At 59.6% G+C, this 22956-nt stretch overlaps 1 protein-coding gene across 5 annotated transcripts in view; it reads right to left on the bottom strand.

The window, feature by feature from the left end:
- Window positions 1-542: 542 nt before the first annotated feature.
- The window catches only part of OTOF (otoferlin), a 197530-nt gene continuing 175116 nt past the window's right edge, over window positions 543-22956 (bottom strand). For 2 of the 5 annotated variants that reach the window (XM_037893742.2, XM_037893745.2), the window contains exons 33-47: window positions 22886-22952; window positions 19793-19917; window positions 18093-18227; window positions 16243-16380; window positions 12014-12141; window positions 10500-10670; window positions 9727-9887; window positions 9205-9347; window positions 8432-8520; window positions 6710-6808; window positions 4680-4921; window positions 4036-4214; window positions 2837-2937; window positions 2338-2541; window positions 1727-1867 (exon numbers count right to left, since the gene is read on the bottom strand). In XM_037893742.2, coding sequence (XP_037749670.1) covers window positions 2361-2541; window positions 2837-2937; window positions 4036-4214; window positions 4680-4921; window positions 6710-6808; window positions 8432-8520; window positions 9205-9347; window positions 9727-9887; window positions 10500-10670; window positions 12014-12141; window positions 16243-16380; window positions 18093-18227; window positions 19793-19917; window positions 22886-22952 — 1959 coding nt within the window. In that variant the 3' untranslated portion in view covers window positions 1727-1867; window positions 2338-2360. Of the gene's footprint in view, window positions 1868-2337; window positions 2542-2836; window positions 2938-4035; window positions 4215-4679; window positions 4922-6384; window positions 6484-6709; window positions 6809-8431; window positions 8521-9204; window positions 9348-9726; window positions 9888-10499; window positions 10671-12013; window positions 12142-16242; window positions 16381-18092; window positions 18228-19792; window positions 19918-22885; window positions 22953-22956 lie in introns of all 5 variants that reach the window. The other 3 variants (XM_037893746.2, XM_043542016.1, XM_037893743.2) reach the window with 2 other exon arrangements.

Consider the following 22956-nt stretch of genomic DNA (forward strand, 5'->3'; position numbering starts at 1 on the left):
AGTCCAGCTGGGGCAGGGCCTGCCCAGTGCCCTGCTCCCGAACGGTTCCCATTCGTCGGCCGGGCCAGGGCCCAGTGCCTGCTGCAGGGGCCAGGGTTCAGGGCTGGGTCATGCGCTGCTCACTGACCCCCGCGCCCGCCAGGTAACCATGGAGCTGCTCTGCTGAAAGGAAGGGGGGGAGTGAGCCCCACCAGCACATTGTGCAGGGGGTCCCGTTCCCCCCGCCCCCCCCCCCCCCCCCGGTCCATTGAGGCAACCAATCTGGGCATGGGGAGGGAGCGTGAAGTAGGATCCTGTCTCCCAGGCCTGTCCTGACCACTAGGCCATGCTGCCCCCCCCCCCCCCCGCACTGGTGCACGGTGCAATTGTGTTGCTGGAATTTGGGGGCCACCCTTCCGCCACCAAGCCTATGCAGTGAGCGGCTAAGCCACGCTCCAAAGGGCAGCCGGCGCCTTAGGCTTGGGCCCTGGGCTGCCCCCCGCTCCAGCACCAGGCCCACAACGGGGGCGTTTCGATTTTCTTTCCTCTTTTTTATTGACAGATAAAACGCAAACATCATAAAAACAAACGAAAGAGGCTCCCCCCAACCTCGAAATGGCCCCTGGGCCGGCTGCTCTCGTCCCAGCAGCGAGCTGGCTCAGCCCCAGGACCAGAAATCAGTGAACACCAGACACACGCGTTCTCGTGCCCAGGTGGGAAGGGCTGAGCAGGCCGGGGGGAAGGTGGGGGGGGAACAGCTGTAACACATCAGGCCAAGCGTTAGCAGGGCTTGGGGCCAGCAGGGCCCCTCCCGGGATCCCCTGCGGCGACAGGTCCCGCTGCGGTTACTGGGCAGCCGCGCTAGAACAAGGACCGGCTGGGTGGCCCTCCAGCCAGCACTGACGGGGTTCCCACGCAAGCCGTGCACCGGCCCAACTGGAGCGGCTGAGGGCTGGGGGCTGGAAAACGGGCCCAGGCTGGGTCCAACCCACCCCCCACGGCGAGGGCAGGCAGCCTGGAGAGCTGGCCGCTCCTCCCGGCCTGGGCACGTTTCCTCGGCTCTGCTGCTGCTTTCTCCACAGCCTCCGGGGTGAATGTCACCCCCACGGGGGAGCAGGACGGCCAGGGCCTTGGCCATGGGCAGCCTCAGAGCCCACCTGGGGCAGGTGGGGGGCTCTGCCCCTCTGGAGCAGAGGGGGCTGCTTTTCTGGAGAGTCCCACGGCTCCTCTCCTCAGGCTGTGCCCGCTCGGTGTTCAACGCCCCCGTTCTCCCTGGCACCGGCGCCCCAGGGTGTCTGCGGCCGAGCAGGAAGGAGGGTGTGGAACAAACCAGAGCCGCACGTCCTTCCCCGCCTTGCCAGGCCAGCCGTGATCGTGGGAGGGTGCGACCGGCCTCCTGGGGCTCTGGGAGCCAGAGCCGGGGCAGGGCTAAGAGGCTCTTCGCTGTGGGGGGTGGAAGTCGAGCGCCAGCTCAGCCGCCCTGTCTTCGCCGACGCTTCGCCCAGGGAAAGCGCGAAGGGAGCCCGGTGCCCCAGGCCCAACTCTTCCTTCCCCCGGCCTCAGGCGAGACAGACCCCAGAGGGAGCCGCGCAGGCGAACACGCAAGCAAGACGGAGCTGCGGGCGTCCCCCCGGCCCAGTCCCGGCGCCGCCCCAGCCGGGCCGCTGAGCGTGGCGAGCGGGTGCCTGGCCCCGGGCCCCGGCGGCCTCAGGCCCCCAGCAGCTTCTTGACCATGTAGCCGGGCATGGAGTAGAGGAAAAGTCCCACCATGATGAGGAGCAGCAGCGCCAGCACGATCTTAATGATGAGCCATTTGTAGCGGGTGCAGATCAGGTACTTGACGGACTTGAGCGGGTTGAGGAACCAGATGAAGGAGGTGTCGGGGCGGCTGGCCGACGGGCCGCGGCAGCAGGAGGCGGGGGACGGGACGGGACGGGGAGGAAGAGACGCACGGCCCAGGTTAGCAGCGTTAGACCCAGCCAGGCCCCTGGGTAGGGGAAGGGCCTTCTCCCCACGCCACCGCCAGGCCTTTGCGTCTCTGCCTGCCGCCCCTCTGCCAGTTCCTGCCTCCCTCGGCTATGCCCCACGGCTCAGCGGCTCCAAAGTGGTTCCCAATTCCCCACTGCGCCCTCCGTGCCTTAGCCCAGCCGCTCATCAGCCCCGGGAGACCCGGCTGGCCTCCTGCTGGCCGGCCTCCAATGAGTCGCATCTGTTCCCTGCCCCTCCTGGGACTGGCCAGGGCCCCTGGCAGCCCGACTATGCCCCACCGTAGTCCCCTCCCGCGCACCCGGCGCCTCACGGGCCCCTCCAGTGATCTCAGCCAGCAAACATGCCCCGGGTGTTCGGGGTGGGAAGTACCATGAACAAAGGGGATGGTGCCCTCAGGCCCCCAGAAGCTTCTTGACCAGGTAGCCCGGCATGGAGTAGAGGAAGAGGCCGACCAGGAGGAGCGCGAGGAGGAGGAGGAGGAGTTTCAGGAGGAGCCAGCGGTACGTGTGCCAGATGAAGTAACGGATGGACTTCAGGGGGTTCAGGAACCAGATGAAGCTGGTGTCGGGGCGGCTGGGGGGGTGCAGGGGGGCGGCCGGAGTGATGGGGAGGAGGTGAAGAAAGGCAGGAAAGAAAGGTTGACAGACAGACACAGAGAACTGGACGTGTATGGGGGGGAAAACAGCCCGTATCATGGGGTGTCCCCACCACCTCCCTGCCCTGTAGCATCAGCTCCATGCACCTAACCCCCCTTTCCACCCGGCCTTCATCCCCACGGCCCGCCCCACATCCTCAGCCTCACCCTACACCCCCACCAGGACCCTGCAGGCTCAGGCGTGACATTTGCCGGTCGCCCCTCGTCACTTACTTGGGTTTCTCCAGCGGGTCGGGCTCGTTGCGGGCCAGCCCCGCGGGGGATTTCTCGGCCTCCTCCGCTGTCAGCAGGTGCAGCTCGGCCTCCACCTTGCCCTGGGGGAAGCACAGAGTCTCTGGACGGCCCTGGCTGAGAACCCGCCCGGGGCAGGGGACCATCCCGCAGCCTGGGATGGCGTCCTGGGGCCTACAGCTGGAAAGGTGCCGAATCCTCCCAGCAGAGCCGCCCCCCAGAGCACATCATCTGAGCTGGCGGGGGTGACCGTAACCCCCCCACGCTGAGAAGCGGGCTCACCGCTCCCAAGACCTACCAGGGCCAGAGAACAGAGCAGGGGCGTGCCCAGGGCCAGGCCGTGCGGCTCGGGCTCCCTTTGGCTCGGTCAGATCTCACTCAGCTCCCCCGGCTCTGCGCCTCCTGGCTACAGCTTGGACCGGCAGCATCTGAGCGGCTGCTCCGCCTGCCCCTGACACCCGGCTGGGCAGAGCGCCCCGCCCCGAGAGCCGCACGGTTCAAAGACGGAGCCAAACTTCTCCAGCCCTGGAAAGCCCAACCTCCGACGGGAAAGAGTCACCCGGCGCTTCTGCCCTGCAGCCCCCCGCTGGCCTGGTCCCGGGCTCCCCGCAGCGCCCCCCAGTCCTGACCCGCAGCCCCCCCCGGCCTGGTCCCGGGCTCCCCGCCCCCAGCTCCGCCAGCGCCCCCCAGTCCCGACCCGCGGCCCCCCCCCGGCCTGGTCCTGGGCTCCCCGCCCCCAGCCCTGCCAGCGCCCCCCGGTCCCGACCCGCAGCCCCCCCCCACCCCCGGCCTGGTCCCGGGCTCCCCGCCCCCAGCTCCGCCAGCGCCCCCCAGTCCCGACCCGCGGCCCCCCCCCCCGCCTGGTCCCGGGCTCCCCGCCCCCAGCCCTGCCAGCGCCCCCCAGTCCCGACCCGCAGCCCGCCCCGGGCCTGGTCCCGGGCTCCCCGCCCCCAGCCCTGCCAGCGCCCCCCAGTCCCGACCCGCAGCCCCCCGCTGGCCTGGTCCCGGGCTCCCCGTCCCCAGCTCCGCCAGCGCCCCCCAGTCCCGACCCAAAGCCCCCAGCTGGCCTGGTCCCGGGCTCCCCGCCCCCAGCCCTGCCAGCGCCCTTCCTCGTGGTGAGTGATGCCAGGCCCACGCTGCGGTGCTGCATTCAGCAGCGACCCGCTGCCCGGCATCCTCACCGTGAGCTCCAGCTCGTCGTTCTCATTCCTGGCCACGAAGGGCCACCAGCCCTTCACCCTCTTCTGCTTGAAGATGGAGACCAGGGGCAGGTCGCCCTCGTTCGTCACCATGTCCATGCTGCACTGCTTGGCCGTCTTGGCGCCGCGCGGGAAGCGGTTCAGGTCCAGCTCGATGGCCCCTGGCGGGGAGAAAGAACAGCAGCCTTCCCAGCCCGCTGGCACTGCCGCCGGGTGCACGGCACTGGGGCGGGGGGGCAGCTGCAGCTCCAGGGCCAACACCCCGAGCCTCATGGGACGTGCCGGGGAGCTTGAGCCAGCTGGGCCCTTGGACCTCATCCCCTGCTCTCCGTCTCCTCTGAGCTCCTGGGGGTCTCCCCTGCCCTGATAGATCAGCATCTCCTTTGGTGGCTGCTTCTCCCTCCCTGACCCACCAGGTTCTCGCCTGGGGCTGCCCCCCTTCTCTCTATCCTCTCCCGCCAGCCTCGCCTGCCCGGCCATGGACAGCGCAGAGTGGATCCCCAGACGGCGGCCTGGCGCTGCACGGCTGGGTGGCTCTCCCTGCCCCACCACAGCCTCGTGCCCAGGCCTGGCAGCGCGTCACCCCTCCCCCCCCAACGCGGGGCCGGACCCCCTTCACTGCACACCGAGGAAGTCGTCAGCCGAGAAGTGGTCGGCGTCCCAGACTTGCAGGGTGAGGCGAGCCGGGATCTTGTACTCAGTCTCATCCCAGGAGAACATGGACTCCTTCTTGGAGATGACAATCTTCTCCTCCGCCATCAGGTAGTCGAAGGGGAAGACGTAGCGCCAGTTGAAGTTGCCCTCGCCGGTGAGCGAGTGGTAATGCACGTCCGTGTCCTGCTTGTCCTCTTGCTGGCCCTTCAGCCACCTGCAGGGACCAGACCGTTGGGCAAGGGGATGGGGCTGGTCACGGGGAGCAACAGGACAACCAGACACACACACCCCCGTGCCAAGGAGCTGCTGAGACAGTACCTCGGCTGCGGCCCGCGGCCCAGAGAGACACACACAAAACAGGGGAGCAACGACCACAGCAATGGGCTGGAGGACCTGCCGAAGGGGGCAGATGGCGTGGAGCTCAGCAGGTGAGCAGTGAGGGCAGGGACCCAAGGACTCTCTGGAAGGGCCAGCAGGGTCCACAAGCCCAGGAGAACCCGGGTGGTCCAAGGGGACCTGACGAGGAGGAGGGGGAATGGGATTGAGGAAGGGAACGTGTAAGCTGGGGACGAGTGATTGTCTCCTGGTGGGCAGATGTGCGGGGCTGTGCAGCATTCCTAGAGAAGGGGGGGCGCCTACGTGGCTCGCAGCCAGGGCAGAGAAGGACGCGTCCGCACGTCTCTGTTCCTCCAGCAACACCGCCAGCAAACAGACTCGGCAGCGAGCTGGGACCTGCCGACAGCCCGGCCCTGGGGGACACTGGTGCAACCATCGGCTACGCTGTCCCCACACACTGTGTCTGTGCGCTTCTGCCCCCACGGAGAGGAGACCCCCTGGGGTGTGGGACCTTGTCACTCTGCCTGCAGGGACTCTCTGAGGAGCCGCAGGTTATCGTTAGCAACTCTTGCTTCAGGGGACTGCCCGTTTGGCACAGAGGGGCACCAGGTGGCTGTGGGCAGGGCGGGTTTGCAGATTCATAGAGCCCAAGGGACCACTGTGATACTCTCATCTGACCGCCTGGATAACGCAGGCCAGGGCACGTCCCGAGAAGCCTACCTGCAGCGTCTCCTTTAGAAAAACATCCAACCTTGACTTAAAAATTGCCAGGCAGCAGGGAGCACCCACGCTGAGCGCAGGGAGTGCCCACGGAGTGGCCGAGACCAGCGAGAGCAGCTCTCAGCAGCTGCTCACCACGTAATGGCAACTGCTGTAACTGGGCGCCAGACGCAGAACTAACCGGCCACCGAAATCGTCAGGCATCCCACCGGGAACTAACGGTGCCTCATCGGGCCCCAGAAGGGGAATGAACGCCGTGTTGCCACAGACACTAGCCGGGCACCAGAGTCGTCCGGGCTCCGTGCTGGCACCAGGCCGGCGTGGGGAGTCGCACGAACAGGCCCTGGAAGCAGAATTCACCCCCGGCTGCTGGGACGGGTCATGACAAGGAACCCAGCGGAGTCTGGAACTGGAGTTAACTCGGTGCTGGAGCTCAAGCTGAGTGGGCTTGGGAGGAGCCAGGGGCCAGACCTGGCTGAGCCCCCCCAGATTCTTAGGCTGTGGGTTTGGGTGGGGTGCTCCCGAGGGGCAGCGATGAACACCTGGGACACTCGGGACACAGTGTGTCCCTCTGCACAGCCCGCAGGGGAGGGGGCCGGGCGGCAAGGTGTTGGCCGTTACCCCCGGACATAGATGTCAGACATCTTCTCTCCTGCCATGAAAGCATCATCCTCCAGCAGCACCTTGTCGGTGTTCCAGATCACCACCCGCAGCTCATAGCTAGGCGGCCGGCAGGGCGGGACACAGGGACAGACCACACCAGGCACGGAGCAGACATGGCAAAAGGGGGGTGGGGACACAGACAGAGGCAAAACAAAGAAGCAGAATGTCTGTTATTCACCCCCACAGCCCCCCACACCAAGCACCAGCGGGATCCCGGAGCGGGGCAGCAGCGCCGCGAGATGCTCACGCACACGGAGGAGCCGGCTTGCCGCGCTGTACCTACCCCCTGACAAAAATGTCACTGGATTTCTCCCCAGTGAAGAAATCATCGTCCTCCAGGATTACCTCATCTGTGTTCCACACTATCACTCTAAGCTCATATCTGGCAGGGAGGAAGGGAGACAAGGAGGTGAGATAAGGCCGGCGGGGAAATCCGGGGCAGAACGGCACAGACCCGGTGGGGCGCTGGGATCGGCTCCCTGGGACAAGACCCCTCTCCTGGGGGCAGCCACGGTGCAGGCCCAAGAGGAGGGCTCAGCCGTGAGCTTCGTGGCAGCCCCGTCCCTGGCCTCCCGGCTGTTTCAGACCAGAAGGAACCATTAGGATCAGCTAGTCTGATGTCCTGCCGATCGCCGGCCGGGGGACCTGGGCAGGCAGCCCACTCCTGGGCTTGGGCAGCTTGCTCCCAGCTCTGGGGCTGGAGCAGGGCAGCCTGTTGCTGCATCAGCTGCTGGCACCTGGGCCCACAAAATTCACCTCCACATGATTCAGCTGAAGTCCCTGGGGCTGCACCAGGGCCCAATGGGAGCTGAATTTCCCCACCATGCTCAAACCAGCAGCCCGGCAGCCCAGATGTTCCAGCAGAGCCCTGCCACCTGGCCCAGCTGGGGTCTGGGGAGCTGGAAGGAGCCAGAGCCCATGGGCTGTAGGTTTCATATTTAGGGAGCCCGCACTCCTGTAGGCTCATTCGGGCAGGGGCCCGTCCGAAGCCCCTAGCATGCTGCTGAGTAACATAATAATTAATACAGTTTAGGGCTCCAGCAGGTGTGACCTGGGGTGGCTCCTTGCAATGGTTCCCAGCCAGGGATGCTGACCCACACCAGCTGATGATAATACACATCACACCCTGGGCTGCAACACCCCCGGGGCTGCAGCCTCGTCGCTGATGGACGGGGGCTCGCGGGGTTGTTAAAACGCTGGCCTGGCTCGATCCGCAATCTCTGTCTCACTTGCAGGCCGGGCATATTCACACCCACACGCATGCACAAAGAGGGTGGGGGCTTTGCTGGGTGTTTCACATCACTCAGGTCTGGCCCTGGCCACAAGTCGCGATCGGGAACAGACGGCAGGGCCCCGGCTCAGCTTTCCCGGTGGCGGGCAGGCGGAAGGCGCTTTGGCACTGGAAGCTGTTGAACGCCTTCCCTGCCCCCGCCACGGTGAAAAGGGCCCAGCGCCGGTTCACAGGGTGCTGCTGATCACCGGTTCCTCCATCGCCCTCCCTGCCCAGCTGCTCTGTCCCCCCTCCCGCAGCTGGATCACGCCCTGGTCCTTAGCTCTCCTGCTCCCTTGGTAGACCCAGCCCAGGGCCAGCAGAAGGAGCCTCATAGATTTCACTGGGCTTCGGATCAGGCCCTTATCTCTCTGGCTGTGGAAGCTCAAGGCCCTGCAGGTGCTAACTCTGCCTTGGTGCCCGGCTGGGGCCCCGCGCACCACCTCTCTGTGAGCAGACGGTGGGAGCAGGAGATGGAGGACATCACACCCCAACTCCCAGCCACCTACCAAATCAAGAGACCAGGAGCATGGGCTGGAGGGATTGCTCCTTGCGGGGCAGGGGAGGGAAAGAAAGACAGGTCCATCCAGCTGAGGGTTTCCTATAGATCTCAGCCCAAACCAGGAGCTGGTTAGGAGCCCCAAGGCGGGCCCTGCAGCCCTCCTGTTAGCGGCAGCATGAGGGGTGACCGACGTGGGGCCTGGGCTGGTCCCAGGCTACCCCTAGGTTCGTTACCTCTTTGGCTTCCTGGGAGAGATATCGATGGCAGGGCCAGGTGCCGGCATATCCATGGGGAACATGTCTACCCACATCTCCAGCCGGCCCTGCAATGTGGGGAAGACCCAGTTAGCTCCCTCTGCTGTCTCCTCCCCTCCCTTTACGGGGTTCCTTCCCCTCCCGCCTGGCAGTCACCAGCCTGAAGGTGACAGTCGCACGGAGACAAGGCCGTGGAAGGCCGTGTTTGCAGAGAACTTCGCCAGCTTGGGGGCTCAGCTGCAGCCCCATCCCCTCACAGAGTGTCTCCTGCCCGTGGAGCAGATGAGAGGCAATAGACAAGGTACCGAGGGGACATGGGGTACGGTGGGAGGGGCGTGGCCACGAGACGGGGATGTAGGGTGGAGATGGAGGGGGAACAAGCGCACGAGGGTAGAGAACAGGGTCCGGGGATGAGGAAGGCAGCCAGAGCCCTACAGCGGTGGGCTTGGGGAACACAAGAGAAAGGGGCCTTGGGGAGGTATGGAAAGAGGGGGGACAGGCAGAGATCATTGCTGTTATTGCTCCCCCCGGGGTGATTTTTTGGGGGAAGGGGCTCCCCCTGCAGGATTCTACAGCTGCGGGGACGGGATGGGGCTCGTCTGCTTGGCCTTGGATCTGCCTTGCACATGGGAACCCATGAGGCTCCGCAGGACTGGCGTTCCCCGAGGGCCAGACAGGTTGCTGCGTTCACCTCTCCGTCCCGCCCCCCGGCACCGAGCCTGTGACCCCGATGCCAGGAGAGCGGGCGGTACCTGCTCGATGCCGGGCTTGTCGGGATTCAGCAGCGGCCGCGTCTCCACGTGCTCCGGGACGAGCTTGCAGCCCACCCGGGGGATCTCCTCCCAGTGGCGCAGGACCGCCAGGGCCAGGTGCTCGTCCGTCTGCTTCTTCTGACCTGCGTGCGCAGAGCCAGCGCTGAGCCGGGCCGGCTGGGCCAAGGTAAAGCAGCCGGGCCACGGTGTCCGCGGCCAGCCTGAGGCAGGAGAATGCCCACCCCCCGACGGGTAGGGGCATGGAGCAAGGGCTGTCTCACCTCTTGGGCGTGACCAGGCCCCTCCCAGTACCCCCTGCCCGGCCAGCCCAGGCCGACCCCCACCCTCCGTCTCCCCATTGCAAAGCAGGCGCTCAATTTTCTGGCACGCTCCTTGCCTGACCTGGGGTGTGTGTGTGCTCATAGGAGTGGAGGCGTGTGCAGGTGCCTGCCAGGACGATGCAGCCGTCCGACCCACCCCTCCAACCCAGCCGGGGGAGTGCCGCGCCCTTGGTCCCATTACCGTTTTCATCCTCCATCTCCCTGGGGCCGGTGAAGACCCGGTTGGCGACTTTCACCCGCCCTCCAGGTCCGTAGTGGGGCCCATCCACCTTGCCCTCTTTGCACAGCTTGGAGAGGATCTGCGTGGGCTTCCCGGGGTCCCGCCACATGTTGTAGCCGTGGCTGTGAACAAAGGGCTGGGGTCAGGGAGAGCCACTGCGGATCCAACCACTTCCAGCTTGCCCAGGGAGAAGGGGCCTGCCCCGCTCCTCCGGGGCTGGGAGGAAGGCAGAATCGCATCAGCTGAAGCCAGGAATCATATGGGAAGGGACAGTGCAGACCAATGTCCCCCGCTCTCCCAGCCCTGAGCTCCCCACACATGGATCTGCCAACGCCCCTCAATCCTGAACTGTAGCCCCTTGTGGTCCCTCATACACAGCTCTTCCGGTGCCCCCCAATCCCGACCCACAGCCCCCTGCTGCCCCAGTCCTGGGCTTCCCCACCAAGCTCTGCCAATGCCCCTCAGTCCTGGCCTTACGTGTCCCCTCTTTGGGCGCCTATGCACCCTCTGCTGATGCCCCTGAGTCCTGCCCTGCATTCCTGCTATTCCATGTGGGGTGCCCCACACAGGAGCAGACAGGGCCAGGGGGTAAGTAGCACACAGCGTGTTTCCACCTGCCCTGCTGGGCTGGGGGGGAGGGGTATAGGCCCGGGGCTGTCTGTCTGCCTGGGGACAGTTTCATTCCCACGCAGCCGGGGCAGTGGCAGGGCCCGAGGCAGGAGGCGTTTCCGTACGTGGAGTAGGTCTGTGAGATGCCGCAGGTGGCCCGGTGCTTGCTGTAGTATCGGTTCTCCAGGTCGATCTTGGTCTCCCCGATCAGGTCGTCAGAACCCACCAGGTCCCAGTCGTACACGGCCACCGTCAGCATGGACTCCATGGGGAAGGTGGCCTCAATGTCGAACGACCTGGGGAACGGGGAGGAGAGAGAACGAAAGAGCATTTACCCCTGGGCCTTGGTGCAGGCCCCCCCCTTGCCAACGGCCCTGGCTCGCCTCGCAGCCGGCTCTGCCCCAAGACTCTGCCCCGCACTCCACCCCGAGGCCCCGCCCCTGCTCCGCCCACATTCTGCCCTGAGGCCCCGCCCCCACTGTGCCTGCACTCCACCCCGAGGCCCCGCCCCTGCTCCGCCCACATTGTGCCCTGAGGCCCCGCCCCAGCTCCGCCCACATTCTGCCTTGAGGCCCCGCCCCCACTGTGTCTGCACTCCACCCCGAGGCCCCACCCCTGCTCTGCCCACATTCTGCCCTGAGGCCCCGCCCCTGCTCCACCCACATTCTGCCCTGAGGCCCCACCCCCACCGTGCCTGCACTCCACCCCGAGGCCCCGCCCCAGCTCCACCCACATTCTGCCCTGAGGCCCCGCCCCCACTGTGCCTGCACTCCACCCCGAGGCCCCGCCCCTGCTCTGCCCACATTCTGCCCTGAGGCCCCGCCCCAGCTCCGCCCACATTCTGCCTTGAGGCCCCGCCCCCACTGTGCCTGCACTCCACCCCGAGGCCCCGCCCCTGCTCCACCCACATTCTGCCCTGAGGCCCCACCCCCACTGTGCCTGCACTCCACCCCGAGGCCCTGCCCCTGCTCCGCCCACATTCTGCCCTGAGGCCCCGCCCCCACCGTGCCTGCACTCCACCCCGAGGCCCCGCCCCGGCTCCACCCACATTCTGCCCTGAGGCCCTGCCCCCATTCTGCCTGCACTTTGCCCTGAGGCCCCCCCCTGCTCAGCCTCTTCCCCCCAAGGCCCCACCCACCACTCGCTTGGGGAGGGGGCAGAGAGGAGTGAGCAGTGGGTTCGGGGGAAGGGTGGAGTGGAGTGAGCAGGGGGCAAGGCACGGAGGGGGCGGAGAGGAGCAATCAGTGAGCAGGGGGGGTGAGGCGGGGAGGAGAGGAGCGAGCTGGGGGGCTAGGCAGGGAGGAGAGGAGTGAGCCGGGGGCGGGGCCAGGTGGAGAGGGGGTGGAGAGGCTGAGTGGGGGTGGGGACACAGTCCGGGCACTGGTGCCCCTTCTGAGTGTGGGCCCGGTGCCCCTGGCACCATTGTGAACCCGGCGTGGACAAAATGGAGACAGGGAGCCTGCCTTTGTCCCGCTGCTCTGTGGGGGAGAGGCCAGTGCCTAGAGCCCTGGGCTAGCGCTCAGGAGCCCTGGGCTCTCTTCCTGACCCTGCTTGCCTTCTTCAGGCTCCCACTATGTGTCTGAACTAGCCCTCGCCCGGCGGTCTCAGTAACGCCCACAGTAACACCGCAGCGCCTTACTTCCCAAAGATGGGGTTCAGCTGCTTGGAGATGTAGTTCTCCTTGTCTTTGATGTCTGTCTTGCCCAGCCTGATGGCGATATAGGGATCCGCTTTCCCGTTGATGTCGGCTGGGTGCAGGTCGGTGGCCTGTGAGGAAGACATCAGACACACCTTGTCCCCTGGGGGTTTCCCTGGCCACACATGGCCCACACCAGCCACGCGTTCGCTTTCTGCAGCGTGGCTGCAAGTCTCTTGCTGTTCAAACCTCCCCTCCCTCCATTCCCTCCAAGAGAAAACTGACAAACTGCAACTTCACTTCCCTCCGCCCCTCGGAAGAACGTAACTGGGTCAGCCCAATGGTCCATCTAGCCCAGTATTCTCCCTCTGGTCGTCAGAGGCTAGGGACACCCAGAGCATGGGGTTGCATCCCCGACCATCTTGGCTAATATCCATTGGACCGGTCCTCCAGGAACTGATCTAATTCTTAGAATCATAGGGCATAGGGTTAGAAGGGACCGCAAGGGTCACCTAGTCTAACCCCCCACCAAGAGGCAGGATTTGTTGTGTCTAAACCATCTTTTTTGAACCCAGTGATACTTTTGGCCTTCACAACATCCCTTGGCAATGAGTTCCACAGGCCGACTGTGCGCTGTGTGAAGAAATACTTCCTTCTGTTTGGTTTAAATCTGCTGCCTATTCATTTCATTGGTTGACTCCAGGGTTCTCCTACAACTCTCGCAGCCTCCTCCCAGCATAGGTGCAGAAGTTCCTCATCCACTCTCCTCCTATAACACCTCCACTTGCCCCAGTGAGCCCATCCCAGCTCATCTCCTGAGCTCCCTCATGCCCAGCCTCATCCCCACCCTCCTCTTCTTCGTAACCTCTCGCTCTCCTCTGGCTCTTTCCCCTCACAATACGACCACGCTCTCTTCGATTCGTAGATCCCAAGGGCAGAAGGGACCGAAGTGATCATCTAGTCTGACCTCCTGAATAGCACAGACCTTCCCCCAAACAATTCCTGTTTGAACTAGAGCAGAACTTTACGCAAAACAGCCAGTCTTGATTTTAAAATGTTCAGTGATGGCAAATCCACCACGGCCCTTGGGAAATTGTTCCAATGGTTAATTATCCACCGTGTTAAAAATGTACATCTTATTTCCAGTCTGAATTTGTCTAGCTTCAACTTCCAGCCCTGGAATAGTGTTAGACCTTTCTCTGCTAGGCTGAAGAGCCCATTGTCAGATATTTGTTCCCCGGGGATTTAGCTCTTTGAGTCTATCACTGTAGGGCAGGTTTCTAATCCTTTAATCATTCTCATGGCTCTTCTCTGAACCCTCTCTAATCTATCAACATCCTTCTTGAACTTTGGGCACAGACCTGGACACAGGATTCCAGCAGCGGTCACACCGGAGCCACATACAGAGGTAAAAGAACCTCTTTGCTCCTACTTGAGATTCCCTGTTTATACATCTGTGAGGATGTGACGCAGCAGGGAGGGGGGAGTGTTGACCTGGGAATGTGCCCTGGGGACGGGAGACCTGAGAGCCTGTCACCTGAGCCAGGAGGGGGAGGGGGAGGTGACACCTCTGCCCAGGAATGTGAAGACAGGCTGCAGGAGAGAGCCTGCTGGGTGAGTTTAGTTTCAGTTTTGGGGCTGGGTGGAGGAACACAGGGAACCCCAGGGCTGGGGTCTAAGCTCCCTGCTCCCCCAGAAGGACTTGACTGAGGGGTCCTGGGTGTACCCACAAGCTCTGTTTTGGACTGTGTTCCTGTTGTCCAATAAACCTTCTGTTTTACTGGCCGGCTGAGAGTCTCAGTGAATCCCAGGAAGAGGGGTGCAGGGCCTGGACTCCCCCACACTCCGTGACAACATCCCAGGATCACATTAGCTCTTCTGGCCCCTGTGTCACACTGGGAGCTCAGCTTCAGCTGATTCGATCCCCCTCCCCCAAATCTTTTTCCGAGTCACTGCTTTCATCCTGTAAGTACGGCCTCATTCTTTGTTTCTAGATGGATACATTTACGTTTAGCCATATTAAAACACATTGTTTGTTTGTGCCCATCTTACCAAGCGATCCAGAGCAGAACAGACCTGTCCTCGTCATCATTTACAGATGTATACAGAGATACTATGTAAGGAATTTGAATATATACTGGAAATATGTTTTAAAGTCTGCATCAAGGTATTAGTCACCAGCAAAGATGAAGAACAGGTTTTGCATAAGACACGAAGTAAGAAATGTGTATTTCTTTGTTGGGATGTAAATGAAGTAGCATAATCTAACCCAATGGATGCTCATTTTACATACAAAGTCAAATTTTAACAAAGAGATGTGAGGTCAACAGGGAAAGCAGCACACAGGCAAAACAAGTCACAGGTGGTTATCCTGTCTGTGAGGAAAGACAATGAAATTTGGGGGTACACTGAGGAGGCAAAGAAGACCCCCACCCTCATCCTGCACCTAGGAAGGAAACGGACAGTGTGTTTACATTCATGAAAAATGGATCTCAGCCAACCTTGGCTGCAGGGGACTTTGGGTTAGAGAAACTTCTTTAGACAGGAGGTTAAACTGGTAGTTTAGTCTCTAGAAAGTGTGTTGTGCTTTTGTTTGCTATGTAACTCTTTGTTTCCAATATCCTCCCTCACTGTCTCCCAAATCTCTAGTCTTCGGTAATAAATTTATTCTTGTATCACTATCAAAATATCTCAGAGCGGTGGTGTTCAGCAGCGTGCTGGCTGAGCTGAATCTTTCAAGCTGCCCTGTCCTGTTCCTTTGGGGATGGCAGCCCTGCTAATTCTGTGAGTGGTCAGTGGAGAGGGTGCTGGACATGACAGGGAACGCTCAGAGCGGGCCAGGGGTTGGCATGTGCACAGAGACAGTGAGACCTGCAGAGGCCTGGAGAGCAGGGCTTGTGTTGCCAGCGGCTGGTGGATTCAGGGAGCTGATTCACAGACAAGGCTGCCTCATGTTTACAAGCAGGTGGTGGTGAGGTGCCCCACAACCGTGGGCACTGTCACATGGGGACCCTACTAGACACACACCTGCTCCATGATGTGAACAAATTGGAAAGAGTCCAGCGGAGGGCAACGAAAATTATCAGGGGGCTAGGGCACATGACTTACGAGGAGAGGCTGAGGGAACTGGGCTCATTTAGTCTACAGAAGAGAAGAGTGAGGGGGGATTTGATAGCAGTACCTGAAGGGGGTTCCAAAGAGGATGGCTCTAGACTGTTCTCAATGGTGGCAGATGACAGAACAAGGAGCAATGGTCTCAAGTTGCAGTGGGGGAGGTCTAGGTTGGATATTAGGAAACACTATTTCACTAGGAGGGTGGTGAAGCACTGGAATGGGTTCCTTAGGGAGGGGGTGGAATTTCCATCCATAGAGGTTTTTAAGGCCCGACTTGACATAGCCCTGGATGGGATGATTTAGGTGGGGTTGGTCCTGCTTTGATCAGGGGGTTGGACTAGACGACCTCCTGAGGTCTCTTCCAACTCTAGTCTTCTATGATTCTATGATCTATATTCCATAAAACCATGGTGATTGGCATTAATTACATTATCCTCCTTTAGTTCTTTATTAATCAAGTCCCAGATCCAGCTGTTCCATTATCTTGCCTGGGATCAATGTCAGGCTGACTGGCCTATAACTACGTAGATCATCCCATTTACCCTTTTAAAAAATTGGTACATTAGCTTTCTTCAAGTCTTCTGGAACTTCCCCAGTGCTCCAAGACTTATTGAAAATCAACTCAAATGGCCCAACGCATTCCTCAGCCAACTCTTTTAAAACTCTTGGAGTTAAGTTATTTAGCTCAGCTGTGTGCCAAAGGCCGCGGGCCCCGGCCACCTGGCTGCCCTGCCGTGTGGTCCCTGCCCCATGCCCCACACCCCGCTCTCCACTCCTGGTCCCACTCTGGGGGCGGGGTCGTCTCTGGGCGGAGGGTGCTGAACAAAGGGGTTTGTGGGGGGCACTGTGGGTCTCAACCTGCGGCCCAGTTAACACTTTGTGGGCTGCATATGTGCCCCACAATGATAAATAGGTTAAGATTGATCCTTAAGCGTTCAATATCATCTTCATACATGCTGGCAGTGACTTGGAAGCAGGGAATACCATTTTTGACACAGAGCGCCCCTCCTCCTCCCCTCTTACCCACTCGCTCCTCCTTGAATAGGTTAAAACCATTGATTTTAACACATCCATGGACTGGACCATGCAGCCCACGCTGTCCGGCAAGTTACACTCACCCTCACGATGTACACTCGGACCAGCACATTGATGGGGTCATTGTTTGGAATGCCCTGGAACATGCCGAAGTTGGGGTCGTATCCTGCCTCCTTGGTGATGTCGTCGGGAAGCGGCACTTTGTAAACACACATGGAACCCTGGTGCAAGGAAAAACACATCCCGAGTGGGATTCAGCCTGAGGACCAAGCACCCCTCCAGGCCACATTCTGATCGCCGTTATCCTGGGGTGAACCCAGAGCCACGGCGCCCTCGGCTCCAGACATCACACCCCTGAGTTAAGCTGAGGTGGGTTCAGAGAGCAAATATGAAAATAGCATCAAGGATGGTGAGTCCTGTGAAAACAGTCCACGGTCTGATTGGCCGGGGGTGAGTGCCGCGGGAGTGGCCGATACACTGAACTACTGAAAATCTGGCCAATAGCCTGCCTCTAGCTATGACGGTGACAAGGTAGGTCAAATTTTGAAGCTTCACCGAACTTGCAAGTATCCCTGTTTTATGGAATTGGAATGAGGAAAACGAAATCCAAGTGAATGAAGTCTGCAGGATGGCTGGACTATCTAAGGCTGTCTCTTCCGTTGACCTAGCTGCGTTTATTCTGGGGGTTAGGCTGGCATAGCAACGTAGGTCAGGGTGTGGTTTTTTCACACCCTTGAACAAGGCAGCTATGTCGACATAACTTTTAAGTGTAAGCCGAGTCTCAGCATCTGCATGTGAAAGCACCAATTGAGAGCGCCATGAAACCTAAAGCAATGGAAGGAGAGGAGAACATCTACTGATGGGCCAGAGAATCCAGGAGACACCACAGGATCTGCTGCTTTCCATGTCCCTGAACTTACAATATGAGACAGGGTGGGCAACTGTCAGCCAGTTTCTTCTGATGGAAGTTCATGGCAGTAATTATGAAAATTGCCACTGGAACTGGTTGGAAAACATTTATGGAAATCGTTTTCCATCAGAAATGTCTCGTTTCAATATTTGCAGAATAAAAAGTTTTGATGTTTTTGTATCAAAATTGAGTTTGATTTGAAAAAAAAATGTAAAAGGGCCAATATCAAAATGAAACATTTTGAACACATCAGATCAAAACATTTCCATTGGCCAGACACACACTTTTTGTCAGAACTTTGGTTTGCAATAAAAATTTGTTGTTTCCTCCCAACTGGGGATGAGTTCCTCTCCCCCTCCCCAACAAATCTTACCACTTTTGGCAGGACAGAAAACCCGTTTCCCAACCAACCCTGCTTGCAACAGGCTGTGATTCAATACCCGTGTGAAATACCTTTGTGGGTGGCCAATCTCCTAAACCTTTCCTCGCTCGAGTGAGTCTTGCACAAGCTAATAGCCCCATTGGCGTCAACAGGGCTACCTGTCTGAGTCGAGAACAGACCAATGGAGGAGTCACAAGACTGGCCCATAATCTGGGAAGCCTGGGGAAGGGAAGGATTTGCTGAGGGATACACTCTGGGTCTGGGCACTGGCTTTATGTGGCCGCCAGCCCATGTGGATACTGCAGGAATTAAAGAGACACATCACGGACTGAGGCAGGTTGTGACCAAGGGAGGGTTACCCCAAGGTGGGCAGGGCAGGCTGCGTGTTTCCACCCCTGCACTCTCCAGAAGCAGCTCTGAGCCCAGAATAGTCCTGCTGATACATCCGCTGGAGGTCTCCCATCTGTGTACTGATCTGTCTCTGCCCAGAGGAGTTACTCGGTCTAATGGGCTAACATGCCAAGGGAACAGGGTTGAAGGCACCGTAGCCGGGTTCGGTTAGGGTCCCTGTGAATTGATTTCTATTGTATCTGATCCATTTCCCTGCCTGCAGGAGGGTTTCCCGGCTGGGCCAGACTCACCTTGAACCTGCCCACTATCCGCTCTTCCTCCGTCGTGGTTTCGTCATTGTCCCCGATCTTCCCCCGGAAAAGGCTGAATGTGTGCAGCCAGTCTTCGAAGCTGTCGAACTCCATTTCCAGTTCTTTGTTGTAGACCTAGGAAGGAGGCACGGAAAGTCGTGGGGCGCACATTCCCCATGCCAACAGCAGCAACCCAGACTGGGAGCCCAGAGCGCCCTAGGGCAGTGGGCTCCCACGTCCCATTAAATGCCATTGGGGATTGGGCACCTAATGCTAGCAATTCCCAACCAACAGCAACAACGTGTGGGGTGACTCACTGAGCCACTCCCGAGCTTCCCAGGGAACTGCAAGGCCAGACGTGGCCGCAGAAAGCAGAGAAGGAAAAGCCAGATTACAGCCCAGCTCCTCCCGTAGCCAATGCAGGTCTGCTTCCTGCAGGACCTTTCCCGGGGCTTTATCCAGTCCCCTTGTAACTGGAGCAAGTGAGGGAGTTTGTCTCCATTCCCTTGGGAGACTGTGCCGCAGTGTAGCACATCTTACTGCTAGGCATGGCAGAGCCCCGAGAAACATCCTGTGTTGAAACTATCCTTGGTTTCCCCATGACCGCACAAATAACGAGAGAAACGGCAATGGCAATGACCACAGGGCTCTATTCTATCTGGGTTCTTATCTCCTCCTCCCCACATTATCTGAGCCCCTTCCAGTCCTAAGAACATAAGAATGGCCAGACTGGGTCAGACCATGGTCCATCTAGCCAGGTGTCTGTCTCCAACAGTGGCCCGTACCAGAGCTCCATGGGGAGTGTACAGAACACCATTTATGGAGTGATCCACCCCTGTCTTGTACTTCCAGCTTCAGTCAGAGGTTTAGTGTTGCCCCAAGCTTGGGGTTGCATCCCTGACCATCTTGGCTAATAGCCATTGATGGACCTGCCCTCCATGAGCTTATCTAGTTCTTTCTTGCGCCCAGTTATACTTTTGGCCTTCACAACATCCCATGACAATGAGTTCCACAGGTCAGTTGTGTGTTGTGGGGAAAAAGTAACTTCGTCTGCTTTGTTTAAACCTGCTGCCCATTAATTTCATCGGGTGATCCTTGGTTTTTGTATTGTGGGAAAGCGTAAACCACACTTCTCTCGTCACCTTTGCCACATCCCTCACAATTTTATACCCTCGATCACATGCCCCCTTAGTTGTCACTTTTCTAAGCGGAACGGACCTCAATCTTTTTAGTCTCTCCTCGTCGGAAAGCCGTTCCGTACCCTTCATCATCTTTGTGGCCCTTCTCCGAACCTTTCCAGTTCTGCTATATCCTTTTTGAGACGGGGCGACTAGAACGGCACTCAGTATTCAAGGTCTGGGAGCACCGTGGGTTTATAGAGTGTCTGCCTTTTTTTTTTCCTATCCCTTTCCTAACAGTTCCTAACCTTCTGTTAACCTTTCTGACCGCTGCCGAGTATTGAGCGGAAGTTTTCATGGAACTATCGATGGTGACTCCAAGATCCCTTTCTCAGGTGGTAACAGCTAATTTAGAACCCATCATTGTGTCTGTAGAGTTGGGATTATTTTTCCCAGTGTGCATTACTTTGCACCTTACCAGGTGTAACGCTTTCAGGACAAATGGCTGAGCCCATGGGCCACCAGCCCCTCCCCAAGCTGGGATCTGGCACCCACTCTAGCCCCTGAGCGGCTGGCACTCACCTTCAGCTCGTCAATCTTCTGTTTGTTCTTCTTCTCAGGAGCTTCAGGTGGCTGTTGCTGCTTCTTCTTCTTGTCCTCTTTGGGCGCCTTGACCTTCTCCTTGGTCTTTGCCTGGCCCTTGGAGCCTTTCATAGGAGAGTCATCAAGTTTGATTTCTGAGTCCAAGGGGAGAGACGGGGGGGAAGGAGGTGGAAATGGGAGTGGGGGTGGGATGAACACAGGACACTCAACCATGGCGGGCATGAAAGCTGACAGCCAACGGCTAAACCTACAGCTTATGGTTCACATGGGCAACCCCCACCCCAGCAAGTCAGTCGGCATAACCTCGCCCGGGGACATAACGTCCCATTTGCTGACGGACCAGTGGTTAAACGTCCTTTTGGTCTCAGGAGCTCTCACTAAGGGCTGGATTCCCTTCTCACATGGGTGAGATCCAGGGGCAACTCCCTGGAAGTCACCATTGCTACACTGGAACAAATGAGAGGAGAATGGAGTTTTAAGTCTCAGTTGAAAGAAAAATGTCGAGGGCACCTTATTTACCGCAATAGGTCTTGCCATCCCACTGCCCTTGAGCAGAGTAAGTCTCCATGCCCAGCACCCATGATGCCTTGCAGCATGGGGAACAAACCCCAGCATGGGTTGTCAGCAGGTCTGAAGCCTAGATCTTCAGCCCACAGCACAGAGCTTGACCACTGGAGCTAAAGGAGCAATCCCATTAGGTGGCAGCAGTAGTAGGCTGTTACCCTCTACGCAGAGCAGCCACGACACACACTGAACAAGTATGTTACCCAGGCAGCCAACAGAAGTTTGTTCAAAAGGGACCTGTGGACGCTCTTTCCCAAGATCTAAGGTTCCCCCAGCCCCAGCCCAAAGTCTTTGGCGGTTTCCTTTTCCTTTGCTGTCTCCGTCTTGCCAACTTTCATGGCTTCTTTGCCGTGCAGATGAGAACAGACAGACTGGGACAGACAAATGCGCAGTATGAAAGAGGGAGGGTAGAGCATGCGGGGCGGAAGCTGACCGTGGCCAGGCTCCGCTTGGGAATGGCTGGCAAAGACAGGGGAGGGAGGCCAGAGACACCATGCTAAGAGCAGCCAGAGTGACCTCGCGACTGGGGTGAAGAGACTGGGAGCCAGGGCTGAGCCCCGGGGGTTCTGCAGGGAGCAACCTGGTGCTTCTCATGGTGCAGAGCCCAGGGCCTGAGCTGAGACCAGGCCCCTCCTCCTGACTGGCTGCTGATTCCACGCACCCCGGTACACCAATGACCAGCACCCAGGTACACCCAGGCCCTCGCTCACCCAGATGTCGGCCACGGGCAGAGACCACGTGGTAGCTGAATCGCACCGGACGCAACAGGCCACATCCCCAGCAGGTGCAAACAGTGTATCGCCGTTGACGGCAACGGGCCAGATCCACAGCCGGTGCAAATCAGCCCACCGGGGCCAGTGGAGCTATACTGACTCCCAGCAGCTGAGGGTCTGGCCCCACACGGTGAGAGGTGCAGGGCCGACGGCCCCATGGCTGCAGGCTTCCTCCCCAGGGAACAGGTAGAGATGGGAGCAGCACAGCAAGCTTCCTCCTCACCAGCCACCCTGCCCGCAGCGTGATGAGCCAGCCAGCGGGGAGCTAAGCGGTACCATCTATGGGCCCGCCCTGGAGCCCTACGAAGCCAGCGGGGATTAGTTCCATGAGTAAGGGAGAGTGGATCAGACCCTATAAGGGGACTGCTAAGAGACACCCAGTCACCCCAAACATCAGTCCTCCAAGGGGAACTGACCGGGGCCCAGAACTCAGAGGTGAGAGTCCCTACACCCCATTCCCGGAGCCCCCTCCTCAGCCTGATGGATTCCCGACGTACCGACCGTTTGCTGCACAGCCCGGACCGTCCTTGGCCAATTGGACACGGCCACGGACTTTCGTAGCCAGCGTGGGCTGCATTAGTTCTTCCTGCTAGTCTGAATTAATCCTCCGGCGACACATGGACGGGGACTGCCTTTCGCAGCAAGTTACTTAACCTCAGAACCTTCATATTATTAAATAACCTAGCAAATAGGTGTGACCAGTCGGCTGGAGCAGCAATTGCAGGGATCACAACCCCCCTGGGCTCCTCACCCGAGTTGTGAGTGAGATCCCATAGGGCTCGACTCCTGGAAGGGCCAGATCCACCCAGCTGGTTCTTAATGCTATGGGGAGGGGGATGGCTGGGGTGCAACTGATGTGATCAGCAATGGCTAGTGGGAAAAGCACAGGACTGGGCATAAGGACTCCTGGTTCTGTTCCTGGCATCATCCACAGACTCACCGTGTGATCTTGGGAAAGTCACTTAATCGCCCCGTGCCTCAGTTTACCCATTTGTGAAACAGGGATCGTGACATCTCCCCAGGGCAGTGTTAGGGCGGACACCTTCGGGGGTGTGACGTGCTTGGAGATCCACAGGTGGCATGCACTAGAGACGCGCACGCCCATGTCTCAGGGCAGCCTGGCAGGGCAGGCACTGCTGTAGGCTAGTCCCTGAGCTACACTACCCTGTGAGTTGCCCACAGCCTCCCTGAAGGCAATGACATCACACCAGCGTGTGTGGCCATCCTGCTTCCGGTATGGCTGTCCTGGGGGTGGGGGCTGGACAGGCTGGGAAAGCCTGGCACGCTGGCTTATTGTTAAGAATAATACTTTCCACTTCTATAGAGCCAAAGATCTCCGAGCGCTTCCCGCACACCAGCCAGAGGACCCCCGGGAGGAAGGGATGGGCAGAGACACTAAGTGGCTCTCCCAAGGCCATACAGCAAGGCAATGGCTCAGACTAGACGCTAACCACTAGACCGCATTGTCTCCCTGCCATGTCACCTCTAAGCCAGGCAGGCTGGGTCTGACAGACATCTGCGCCGTGATCCGTCATCGCAAGACGACACGTGTCAGGTTTGGTCTCACTGAAATACGTGGTGAGACCCCAAACTGCAAGCTTGGAGCCAGAGGTACAGAATTTAGCAGAGGCTCTGATTTTGGTCTGAACTTTCCGAACGCGGAGAGAGATCTTAGCACTGAGCCCGGTTTCATCGATCTCTGCGTCGCTCTGGTAGCTGGCTTTCAAAAATTTACCCTCTGCAATCTCCAGTTCCTCCTTCTCCTCAGCTTCTGCTGCAGCCGCTTCCTGCTGCCGGAGTTGCTGG

This window comes from Chelonia mydas, chromosome 3 (genome assembly GCF_015237465.2).
Source record: "Chelonia mydas isolate rCheMyd1 chromosome 3, rCheMyd1.pri.v2, whole genome shotgun sequence".
In the NCBI taxonomy this organism is placed as follows: domain Eukaryota; kingdom Metazoa; phylum Chordata; order Testudines; family Cheloniidae; genus Chelonia; species Chelonia mydas.